Raw genomic sequence first — 13,729 nt, 5'->3', positions numbered from 1 at the left:
CACATATGGCTCCAAAATGGAGGCCCAGGATTTATGAAGAGGCCAAATGGCACGCTAATGTGCTGCAGATGTGCAGTCAGCAGTGGTGCATGTGTTTAATGAAAACTAATCGCTTTGATGGGCCTAATCAGGATTACGCTCTGATCAATACCACCTTTAGCCGGTTCCTGGCCAACCTGTGCTGGATTACGGTCACTTTTCCAAGCCCTCGTTTCTGCGGCTGGAATCAAGAGCTTTAAAAACTGTGAGGATGCAGGATTTCCGGTATAGTCGCTCAATGCTCAACCTTGATAGAGCCGGGGCTAATGTGTAGAATTAAATACTAACGTGATCTCTTCCCTCAGTGCTGGAGTTCAAGCCAACACAGGCCATCGGTAAACATGCGTGTGTGTCTATTGTCCGTAACACACACATGGTTAGGTGAGAAGCTTTTCTTGTGAATTCATCTGTTTATAAGTTATACGTTTATTTTACCGCAGGAATTTTCCCTAGGAACTTGGGACTTTTGGGGGGGGGGGGGGGGGGGGGTAACTTTGCAACTACATGTCAACTATCTCTCATTAGAGTATTAGTAGACTGTCTGCTTAATATCTGCTCACACTTTATTGTGATGATCCTCCAACAGACTTTCTACTGACTATAATTACCTTTGCAAGTACGTCAACTTATTCTAACCCTAACCGTACCACTCTACTACTAATACTCTAATGAGAGTTAGTCGACATGAAGGTGACTAATAGTCAACAGAATCTGTTAAAGGGACCATCAAAATAAAGTGAAACCAAAAATTCCCCCTCAGAAAGTCCCTGCTCGTCTCAAACTGTTCCGAGACAAACAGGATCCAAATGCAGTTTTATTGAAAGGGTAATCCACAATCGTAGTCAAAAACAGGAAAGAGGTCAGAGCACAGTAAATCAGTCCAATCAAACAAACAAATCCAGAGGGTGAGACAGGAACGGGAAAACCAGGACACAGGCAGATATCAAAAACCAGGAACATGGAAAACAGAGGAAAACGCTCAGAGATGCAGTGTAAACAACTAACAAGACTTCACAGGGAATGGCAGAAAGAACCAGGCTTATATAGGGTGAGCAAACAAGATAATGAGACACAGGTGAAAGTGATAATTGATGATGGTCTGGGCAAAGGATTATGGGGAATGTGGATGTGTGGTGATTGTACGGGTTGGAGCGCCCTCTGATGGTAATTCGGGGGACTCTCACTGGTGATCGTTACACTGCCCGCGAGGTAGTACTTTTTCAAAGTTAAGGAACTTTCAGGGGTGGGACTTGGGCGCTGAACACGCTGATTGGTTGAGCCCACGCCGCATTTTAATTGGTTGACTCCATGCAGCATTTTATTTCAACCACCATTTTTAAAAGTATGTTGCGGAGTTGTTTGCTATTTCGAATCAACAATGGAGTTAAAAAGAAATATGACCGATGGACCGACGTCAGGGGTTCAGGGTATATTGAGCTTATTGAGAGCAACAGGTCTGGGGGAAAAAAAGTTCCTAGGACAAATTGTTCCGGGTAATTTCGGTGGAAACGTGGCTTTTGTTGCATGCTCAAGCTGTGCCTGTGATTTATTTATGTTCTTTTTCTGCCAAAGAAAGTGTCTAATCCTATACAAATTCTTGTATTGTGGAAATTGATTGTGGAAAGTGTGAAGAGTAAATATTGAGCAACTTGCATAGACATAATATCAGTCAGATTGGAGGATCAGAACAACCAGTGGTATAAACACCTAATAAAAGTCTTTTGAAGACTTCAGTCTTTAGTCTTTTGAAGACATTTGCTCAAAATCTTCCACTCAACCATCATAAATTGACCTTACGACAGTGGTTACTTAACCCTGGCCACTGCTTTTCACAAGCAGGTACTCTTTGTACTCTTAAATATGTTTCATTCATGTCCATCAAACAAATTGTTGATGTGAGTCGGCTCCCTCACTGATATACCTGATTATTTTGAAATAAATTACTTCAAATGCAGTATATCCTAGTTTATCATCACACAAAAAGCACAACTCTAATATCATGATGATTCATGTTGTTATATTGAAACACTAAATATATGATAGAAGTTGAGAAAATAGTGAAATTTAACAAGGGGAAATCTACACAAGTGTCAAAAAGTTGGCTTAAACGGAGGCCTTACAGATGCAAACGGGGTAAATAATGTTTTTTTTTCATGTGTTTTTCTTAAAATAAAGTTCAGTTTGGCTGCATGAGTCCATTAAGCATGCTTCTGTTTTTTAAATAAAACCAAATAATCCACACATAAGATGGATTCAACAGATGCACAAGTATCTTGGATGAAGACCATGCGCATGTAAACAGATGTTTACTCTAACAGTAGAAAGACGATTATGGATCATCCTCAGATTATCTGAAGATAACCTTACTGCCATATAAAATTGTTTTTTGATTGGCTATTTGGGAAATCATAAAAATTTGGGGTGTCAGTCGTTCATCTCAGTTAACTCAACACTGCCATCCAACCTGGCACACCATATTTGAATTTAGCGAGATTTGAGACAGAAAAAAAGTCTAAATTTGAATGACGTAAATATTTTTCTCTGTGAATTACAGTACAGTCAAGGTCCTCTGATTGACACATGGTGTTTGTCATAAACATCAGACAATCCTGCATAATATCAAAATAAACGAGTTGGTAGTCCCAGATGAGTAATGGGTGTGTTTTGTCTCTATTCTCTTAATGAGTAATGGGTGTGTTTTGGGGATAACGTGCAATAAACCAATCAGAGTCTCATCGCCCATTCCCTTTAAAAGCCAGTTGCGCTCGCACCATGGCGGATTCGCTGTTTACATGGCAGAACGCTTCTCTAGCGAGGAAACGGATCTGCTTGTGCACGAGATTAAAGGTTAAACAGACGATCTACGGGACGAGCCAGATTCCACCATATCTTTATGTTCACAATATTAATCTTTTACATTGTAAGTTTTTATTTTATTTTTTATAATTGGCTAGTTTGTGTGCTGCTACTGTGTGTGTAATAAGCAGAATGTGTGTGCCCTATAGGCGCACATTACTAACACGCTCTTTAAATAACAAAAAAAATATTGCGCCATTGACTTTAGACCAGGTTTTAGTTTGTCAATGGCTCAGTCTATTTCAGTTCCTCATAATAGCAACGCTCCAACAATGCTCCTGAACACACACCTGGTTTTCAGACCAGCACACCCATGGGCACACAGATGGGCGCAAATGCATTTGCTATTTGAACAACGTGGTGCAGGACGTGAAAATGAAAATTGTGTCGGGCTGAAACTAGCAAAACACACCGGATGTGTGATCAATGCCCATACGGGTCGATGCCCATTCAGTCTTAAGTCCACACCAACCTTCTCTTTTGCCAGCTCTCTTTCAGTCTTGTGGGATCTTTCCAGGTCCTGTCGCACCTGATCCATCTCGGCCCGCATGCGGTCCAGAGCGGTTTGCTGGTCGTGAGCGGCCCGCTTTCGCTCCTCCTCCCGCAGTAAACCCAACTCCGTCAGCTGCTGTGTCCTCTGACTGTGGGCCGCCAGAAGCTCCTTCCTCAGAGAACGCACCTGGGACTCCAGATCCGAGATGGTCTGGTGATGAGAAACACGAACAACGCCATGTGTAAATCTGTTAAGGTGAACCCATATACGGTGTGTTTATGGAATACTGAATCTGGGAATACAACACTTAAGTTCACAGCAAGGACGATAACTATAAAGATAACGATAAAGATATAGTTCTAAAAATCATTCTCCATATTAAAGAATAGCAGAGTTCACATCACAGCTGTAACGATAACGATATGAGGAACGATATCGTTGGGATCACTTTCAGAACGATTTTTTCCCAGCTGTCGAACGATAAAACAGCCAATCAGAATCCACTCGAATTTAAAAGGCTCGCGCATTTAAAATGACAGACGACATTGTGGAAAAGTTAATCGCCGAGGTACAAAAAAAATGTTTGACAAGTCAAGCCCCTTTTCAAGAAAATGGATATGGAAAACAATCGTTGATATCCTCTGAATAAACGGTGAGAAGTATTACAATTACACTGGCTTCACTCTACTAGTGTTGCTAGTATCTAATTTTTCAGATAGTTTGTTTCTGTGTTGTTTCTATATAAAAATGTCAATACAATGTACAGTATTTGCTCTGGCTCTTGTTTTAAATTATTTTGTTCTGTTAGTGTGCTTGTTGTTGTCATGACGTTGAACAAGCAGAATGTGACGGTTGGTCGGTGTGGTATTGGTCACGCCTCTCCTCCACTGTGATTGGACGGCTGGGTAAAAAGTTTTACCCAAAGTTCAACATTCTCCCACTCTCGGCGACTGGAAAAAAGACGCTCAGTGCCTCGTTACACTCATGGCGTTTTAAAAACGCACCGCTCCCATTGAAAAAAATTAGCCAGTCGGGTGGAAAAAAATGCTTTGGTGGAGAGAGAGAGAGAGAGAGAGAGAGAGAGAGAGAGAGAGAGAGAGAGAGAGAGGATAAGAGAAAACAAGCCAAGCAGGACCAGTGGAGGATTGTGCCCATTCTAGGAAGAGGGAAACAGACACCACAGCCTCTGATCTCTGAGCCACAAGAGTTCAACATCAAAGCTTCGGCATTCCATAAAGGTCAGCGGTTTGATTTAATGACCAAAATTAGTGCAAATCAAAGGTCAGTTACCCATGGGGACGAGGTACCACTGCCATTTCTCATTTCAGGAAGATGAAAAACCTCATCGAGACCGCTTGCCAATGAGCTGTTGCGTTATTGTGAAAGCGAGTAAAAAAGAGAGCGGATAAAATGAGAAGAAATCAGAGGCATTACCACGGGAATTAGCCCTTGATGGAGCTGTTGGAGACCTCGTTCAGAGAGTCAAGAACCCGTCTGACACACTGACCAACTGCTGAAACTTGAGTACATACTGTAGGAACAGCATTATAGAGAATGCGTAACTTCGCTCAATGCTAGCAGTGACTGGGGCAAAACATATTTCTAGGCCACAAAAACAGCATTCACACATTTCTTCTGTAATTCTGATATATTTCCAAATAACTCTGAATAAGCTGAGTAAAAATTCAGCAGGAAATATTGACTCGACGATTGTATCTACTGGGATACGATTGTGAAAATTGAGCTATCCAATAAACCAATAAAATTGATTTTATTGGTTAATATTGTTTTTCCTCACCCCTGTGACATTGAATACGCAAACAGAAAATAGACAGATATTTCTCTCTCCTTTTTTTAAAGATGTATTTTTGCAGATTTTTGTCTTTATTATGATAGGATAGTATAGAGGGGACAGGAAGAGATGAGGGGGACGGGATCGGGAAAGATCCACGAGCCGAGACTCGAACGCGGGTCGCCCGAAGCGCAGCGGCGCAATATGTCTTTTCTAAGATAGATAGGCAGATGATTTTTCTCTCTTTAAAATAACAAGAACTGACGAGTCATGCACTATAAGACCAGGAACATTAATTAATGAAGTACATAGAATAAAACTCTTTAGAATACATATCTTTAAAAACCATTTGATGCATTAAAGGGGTCATGAAATGGAAACCAAAATGTTCTTGACATTTACACATTACTCTACAAACTGCAAGTTTCAGAACTCAAAAATAACTCCCCCGTTTCAAAATATGAATTATTCTTTTCTGTCCTTTTTAGGGTCACATCTTGTGACATCATGTCCTGTTGATTCGCTTACGTCAAACCAGCGTTTAATGCTATTAATACACCAAGCGTATCATTGTTTGTGTATTGCTAATAAAATCAGTATATACCCGGTTGTTTCTATTTCTTCTACTTCGGGATCTGACTCAGGCTCAAACTATACGCTTTACTATCTCTAGTGTCAAAATAAATGACATGCTATAAAGGAGGGTGTGGCTATGATGCGAAGAAGTTAACCAATCACAGCAGTGGGTGTTTACTTTTGTTCCTGAAAGTGATAAAGTCCCTTAAAATTGAGAGTGAAATTGAGGGTGGAAAATATTATTTTTGAAATATTGGACATTTTTGCAACCTTTATAAACTTTATAAATTCAGGTGAAGTATTCTCAAACTGCATCTCATGACGCCTTTAAAGGAATAGTTCACTTCAAAATGAAAATTCTGTCATCATTTACTCTCCCTCAAGTATTTTTTTCCTACTATGGAAGTCAATGGGGTCCATCAACTGTCTGGTTATTCCTTTAAGTCTGCATAAAATGTGGTGTACTTTAGCAATTAAAAGCACAATTGAAGCTAACAGCCTTATACACAACAGCACACCCCGTCCTTAATAATAAAGTGACATCTTGATATCAAATAATCTGCGCTCCCAGAACATTTAACCCTGGCGCAGATGGTGGCATGTGGAAGAGTCTGGCATGTTGGCAGTCCCTCGCCTGCACCTCGCGCTCCCAAACATCCATGGGAGGAGACTGCTAAGTGCATCACGTGGCACGTCTGTCGGAAAATCATCTGAAGTTGTTTTGCGGCCACTTGGGGGAATAGCAGCGAACTTCAAAGCCGTGTCACACAAACACCCAGATGCCAAGAGTGCGCGCGGGTCCAATACGGGCCAGAGCGGAGCAGCACCAGCCCACATGCTTCTGAAACGGCACAAAGCTATTAGATCTCGGCTCAGAGGAGCCTTTAATCTATAATTCCCTCTTAAACTGGACTCTGGGAAGAATTTTCTGATGCATCTTTGATGGGCTTGGACGTGCTTTTATGAAAAGAAGCTGAGAAACTAGCACAGAAAATGAGAGGCAATAACCACAGAGAACGTCGCATCGTATATGATGTAACTTCAACGGTTTAACGGACAAATTTAATTCAAATTAAGTGAGAGGGATAGGAATGTAGGACAGACTGTGATATTTATGCAATAAAAAGAAAATGTGAATACCCTGGCCAAACACATAAAAACTGTGCTCACGCGGCTTGCTGTGGAAAAAATGGTTCTTTTAAGAACTGATCACTGAAAGGTTTTTTGGGAACCAAATATCATTCTTCTATAGCATCAGATGACATGCTATGTCAGTCCCATGCCATGCCTTAAAGGTTGTTCACACAGAGTAGCAGAAAATGATAGGAAGTCATTCATTTTCAATGAGAGAAGCCAATGTGAGATGACAAGAGATGATTTTACAGTTTTGAACAGTTGCAAATGAGCAGTGATGACTACCAATGGGAGAACACAGACAGTGAAGCTCATGTGATCCACCACCTAATGCGAATGTGTACAGCAGTGTGAGTTTACCTTTCCCAAACTGCTTTACTATTAACAGCTAGCAGTATATACCGTGAGGAATTAAATGCAATTGTCATTTGCTGAATTCTGTGTACAGAACGGGATCAAACATTCTGAAAAGAAGTTTGTATATTGCATTGAAGTTGAGAACAAGTGTCATTTAACCAGCTTTTGTAAAACAGTGAGACATCCCAAGTGCATTGCTCAGGGAAACAGATAAGACATATGAGTATGTCGGTCCCTGTTCTCTTAAGGCCAATTCACAGAGCGCCAACAGACACTTGGTCGGGTTTTGTCGGATTAGTGTATTAACACTGTTAATGTGTGCGGCTCTCGTTTTCACCGATCAAACATGATAAATTGGCGTTTGGACTGTCTGAGAACTAATGTATTGTAACCTGGTGATTGTTGGCATTGGTCGGAGTCTTTTATGGTGATTTCTGAGGTATTATATGTGTGACATGCTCCTCAATTTGCATTTTCAAGGACTACAGCACCATCCTGGATGAAAGGCGAATGGTGCGATCCAAATCTTTGGCTGAAATGGATTTGCATGTCTTTAAGAGTTCAACGTGAAGCCTAGTGAAAAGCTCCAGTGATGTCTGGCCAGAGATTAAAACTCTTTTCATCATCGAGGACCCATCTGGTGGTGAGAGCCCGTCTGCTGGAGCCCATCTTCAGTGACCCATCACAGCTGGATGGAGGGACTCATGATGGTGCTGTTTTGTTTTCCAGAGTTGAAAAGAGCAGCTGAAATCAAGACAATGCCATTAGATGACTGCTTAAAAACAGTCGTGGTTTGGCAAAAAAGTTCCTTGTGTCAACCATATGTCCTGATATGGGGGGAAAAAAGGATCTGAACGATGACTTGGATACGTTGGATGAGCTTCCACTCTCGTACAAGAGAGAACAGTGAAAGAATCATGTTAATGTTAGAGAAATGTTAGCATGTTGTGCTAACGATAGCGATTTACATGTTTTTTTCTGTGTCAAAATTGGTCAAGTGGCCGACGGACACTGTCATACTTTCTTGCCCTCTTTTATTTATTTATTTTTTAAAAAAAGCTGTGATTTTGCCACTGGATTTCATAGCTTTGTAAGATAAAATCCTTCTTTGCTAGACCTGATAATTATTTTTCATATTTAATATCTCAAAAAGTAGAATAAAAAAAGTAATAGTCTATTCAATTGAATAAAATTAGCAGCTAGCTAACACCAACTTATATTAAGCAATATAAACAGCAAGGAAAGATTAGTGAGTAATTTTCTCCTTTTCTTTTGTTGTTTGATTCACATTGATGACACAGACGGCAACGGGTTTATTAGGCTGCTGTCACTTTAAGACCTAATGCACAGATCCAATATACTGATACACAAGCTTATCCCAATTGTTTACATTCACTTAAATCACAATTCATATTTTCCAATGGAATATTGCAGTGTTTATTATAAACTATTTTTTTTTCTTGTTCGAGAAGCCGTTTTACCCGGATATGCGTCACAATAGTGAAGAAAAGACTAAACTGTACACTTTTGGAGCTGAGGCAGCCAGCCTTCGCCTGGATAACAGCTCTGAGATTACTTGGGCGGCATGACAATCCGAACGGCTGACTACAAACCCCCTGCTGGTGCAGGAGACAACGTGACCGCCGTCAACAAGCCTGTTGTTTTTGGCGCATCAGAAAGCAGGCCTGATCTCCTATGCCATGTCTGCCTTCATTTTCTGTGTTCTAATCTCTTACTGGGGAATCAAGTTCTTTGAAAGTTTGACAGCTTCATTAACTTGCCGATCAGAGCGGTATGATGCTAGACTCCAAGGATTTCAGATGTTCTCCCATGCTGTTTGAACTGCATGTTACATTAATGAGAAATAAAACTAGACCCCCCCCCCCCCCCCCCCAAAAAAAAAACAACGTAATTTGTCAAGAATGAAATCGCAAGAAAACATAATAATGGATTTGAATGGCAGAATGAAGCATCTGTACAGTGGGTTTAAATGAAATGACCTGATTCCTTCTTTTGTAAGTGTCTGAGACATTAACATCTGTCTGGAGATCAGATCAAATGAAATATGCAGCAATTCTCAATCCGCAAACGAATACAATCTATAGACAGATCATACATAAATAATAATTACACCACAAACATGTTGCATTAATTAAACAAGAACAATATGAAATATGACACTAATTTAGTCATAATAATAATATTACATAGTAGTGTCTTGCTTTAAATGTTGGTGTGAACATTATAGATATGCTAAACATAAAAGAAACAGTAATAATTTGAATGCTTACCATGATCCAAAGTCCCAATGTTAGTGGATCTATTTAGCCTTTAAAATAATCGTTGGTAAGAAATGTCCACTTTATCTAAATTAAATAACCATGCCATATGAATCAATGGATATTAATGGAAGCCATTTCCAATGCGTGTGAAGTCATGTGATCAGAGCTCCTCGACGCTAGCTCATCATGTTCATTATAGGTTATCATGACAGCAATCCTTGTTAAAATAGATTGAAATATTTCTCATTTGTGATCTGATTTTCGAAAGCCAAGTCCAGTTCTGCAACACTAGATCATTCAGCAGTACTAGAGACCAACAGTACAGCGGCCTCCAACGATTAAATCGCTCGTTATGAACGAGACTAAATGAGTTCAGGCTGATAAAAGACCAAATAAGTGAAAGCGTAGATTCTGTCCACAATGTTTTCTGTGTAATAATGAACGTATATAATGTTGTGAGCGTGTGGAATGGGCATTAGTCTCTGGAGTGCGCTGTGTATTGGTTTACTGCGCTGGCTTCAGGCAACTATATTTACTGAGAACCATCCTGATGTTTTTGGTCTTTTCATCCTCAAACAGACTAAAGAAAACAGGAACCCGGAGGGCGGCAGAGTCCGAGGAAACTAATGCACAGACTCCAGTCCGGAGACGAGGGGGATTTGAACTCCCTCATCATCTTCCTTTCAGATCGATACAGCCACGCATGAGAGGAGGGGAAGCGATAGAGCTAAATCTAGCAGACCTCTGAATGGAAACTTGTAGAGAGAAACATGAAGTCTCCAATGATGGTTGTAAAACCAGATGTGCTGTGATTTCCTGCAACTAACAGGAAAACACACGCTGACACCATGTAATGTGGGTTACAGAACGGGCCGTGACCAACCAACGGTACAAGGCGAAAACAAGTCACCGCGACCTGGAACAAAAGCTCTCTGTGCTGTGAGAAAAGCACGAGTCATTGGCTCATCTTGCCCGCTTCTGATGTCCTGACCACATCAAGACATGAGTCTGAATGGCTCATCTTCATTGTGTGTATTCCAGGAAGAGATGTGAGTGATGTTACCCGTCACTGGGTGAAGGTTTAAGGAATGTGAACTGACGTGATAAACATCACCTCCAATATCAATCATTTTGTCAATCTTTTTTTTTTTTTTGGGATGTTTAAATTAAAATCACATGTACAGGACGGACTAGAAACAAGTCTTGGTAACACTTTATTTGAGAGTGTCCTTGTTACACGTTATATGTACCTATAGTGATGACCATTTTCACATTTTTGGGGTTCGTCATAGTTGGGTAAACGTCTATAGCGATGAATGGGAGACAGCAAATATACATTTTGTGTTCTCATTTGCTCCAACAGCAAAAAAATTAAAATAAATAAATCCATGACAGTTTTCCTATGACATTTCAAAAGAGTGGAAAATTATAGAGAGACTGATTACAGCAGTCAGAAAAGAGAATTATGTGAAATCACTCTCTCAGCTGTTGTATTAGAAACTTTATTTTTGTAATTTACTGTCAAGGTAATATAACAAAGTGTAGTGTTATAAACATGTTTCAAATCTAGATTTGTGATGTTGATTTGTGATGAAAAGGGTCTATTTATGTATTTCTATTTATCTCCATCTATTTACAGGTCTATATATCTATACAAGCTCTAAATACAGAGGAAATAGGCCATTGATACGTTACTTATGCTCTCTAGTTTTTGTTTTTATTATTTTTTATTGTATTATTAAGTCGATAATTTAACATGTTATGTGTGTTTGTGTTATGTACGGATCTAGGGTGGAAACAAATTTCCTCTTGAGGACAAATAAAAAAAAATCTATCTAATCTATCTATTACATGCGGTAACACTAAACCAAACCCTAATCCTAAAGTAAGTACATGCTGTTCATTAATATTACTCAGTACTTCATTATATCAAACCCAACCCAAAACTCAAGTCTCTCAACTCTAAATATAACTTTTAATTTAGTTGTTACCAAACACATACTATTCAGTATCCAACCAGCTCAACACAGTAACACTGGCTCAACCAATGGTGGGATTATCTTTTAGTTGTTGTTTTTTTGCCAATGGCATATGAGGGGAGTGGTCGGAGAACCATTATTTATGCATGTCCAACATTTGAATCAGAATTCACTAAATTTGAAATACAATACAGAAATACAACACAGGAAACTTAATAGCATAATTTTTGTATGAAGTAATGAGTAGTGGTGAACAGATAAGAGTATTTAATTGCTAATGACATATCTAGAGTTCATGTTGGCTGATTTCTAATTAAATTACATTAAATTAGCATAAATGAAATGAATGAATGATGAAAATGTAACTCAACAGTTAATGGACAGACCTGTGGCCCAGCAGTTAGTATACGTGCTTATTTACACCTGTCACTCATTTAGCACTAAACACAGGTCAAAAAATGCTTTGTGATCTGATCACTCAAACTGCATTCAAAGGTAGTGAGAAATACATAAGTGCAATATTATTGTGGATAATTTTTATGATCAGATGACCTGAGATGGTGATAATTTCAATTCCACCCTGTGAATTGTCTCAATCTATACTTCCAATTACATCCTGTAACTCTTCACTATATTCCAGAAACGGTCGTTACCGATTATGTCATTTGGAGTTGCACACACTCCCGCAGACTCAATCGCAAGCACATCTGTCAATCATGACGTGACACACTATTAGCAACAAATAACTAACTAAAACCAAACTTACTGTGTAATTGGATTTTCTAGTTTGGCTCGCATCCCATTCGATTGCATGGAGAGGGTGGGGCTTATGACATATAGTGCAGCCAACCACTAGGGGGATAAGAATATTACAAATTACTATTTGAATCTCCCCGCATTCAACACTGTGAATGTTGTTTTGGATCAAATTCCAATCTTCCAATCCATTCCACGATTTTCATAAAGAAATATCTATTACTCTTCTCGGGAGGATCAAAATGCAAAACTTCTGGTTTTCAGACTGTTTTCAGTAGCTACTGAAGTTCCCAAGCTACCTGGACAGCTGTGAAAATGTCTCTTAAGTCCATAATATCAACAAGCAATGGCAACATTATAGTGGCAAAAGGGTTTAAGGTGGACTGTGAACAACATCACTATGTCTGTTCCAAAGTTGCAATGCGTGATTCAGAGACGCGTCTCAGTGTTTTGAGCGGCTCAGTTCGCAGTAAACACTTTCCAGGTGCTCTGAGTTTGGATCGCTTATAAAGCGATTTTGATGCATTTGAAAATAAATATAATAATTGGCATTTAGTTCTTGTTTTAGGCTTGTGGTCATAACACTCATTTCCGAGTAGTTTTCTTCAAGCTATCTGTAGCTGTTATGGCACTCTCTAAATGCACACATTCCCTCAGAGCCGGCACTTCTTGTATAATCAATAATGTTGTTGAGCTGATTGCAACTAAACAGAAATGCGGAGCATCCTATAGGATGTCTCTCGCTGTAATAATGCCACGGGCGGAAAAGTGAGGGGGAAAAAAAGGGTAATATAATATAATAAAAAGAAAAATATAAACCTTTGAGATTTTTGTGGGTCTTATGGTCAACAATTTGTATGCTCTTCCCACAACATTGCTCATTCAGTAAATCATAGATAAACTATTCCAGGTGATATTCATCACAGCCAAATGAAACTTTCAGAAGTGTAAGAGGGGTGTAGGAATATTCCAGGATCTCAAAGCTTTGGAGAGTTTCAGAGGCTCTGCTCTGAGATGTCCTATTCCAAATTTTAGGCGTCTCAAGAAAGTAAAAGTAACACTGAATTATTACGGCGGTGAAATTTTGAAACCTTAAAAGTCCAGCATTGCAATTTTTTTTCCAGAATCCAATACATCATCAATATAAATACTTGGGATATCTCTGAGGGTTGAGGTTAAAAAATAAAATAAAAATTGTTATTTGCTTCATAAATAGCATTAACTTTCATCAGCTCTCTACCTGTCAATATTCTTGGAGATATTTCAAGGGATCTTTTCAAGTCCATGAGTTGCGTTTCACTCTCAGTGAGTTGAAGGGGGTTATATTGGAATAGAGATGGTTTGGGCCATAGAGGGTTGATGTACTCTTGGCAAAAAACTGCATCATTGAATCACAGAAGAGAAACATATCAGCCAAACCACAAACCTCTTTCCTTTAAGTGCCAACTACCAGCTGATGAAAGAC

The 13,729-nt window shown here is 39.4% G+C and overlaps 1 protein-coding gene across 8 annotated transcripts in view; it reads right to left on the bottom strand.

Annotated features, from left to right (window-relative positions):
• The window catches only part of LOC307171957 (axin-2), a 238,915-nt gene that overhangs the window by 118,956 nt on the left and 106,230 nt on the right, over window positions 1–13,729 (bottom strand). For all 8 annotated transcript variants that reach the window (XM_079893910.1, XM_079893912.1, XM_079893913.1 and 5 more), the window contains one exon: window positions 3,368–3,598. In XM_079893910.1, the coding sequence (XP_079750036.1) occupies window positions 3,368–3,598 (231 nt within the window). The remainder of the gene's footprint in view (window positions 1–3,367; window positions 3,599–13,729) is intronic.

Source organism: Squalius cephalus, assembly GCF_949319135.1.
Source record: "Squalius cephalus genome assembly, chromosome: 1".
In the NCBI taxonomy this organism is placed as follows: Eukaryota; Metazoa; Chordata; class Actinopteri; order Cypriniformes; family Leuciscidae; genus Squalius; species Squalius cephalus.
This window is presented reverse-complemented; position numbering and strand designations above follow the sequence as displayed.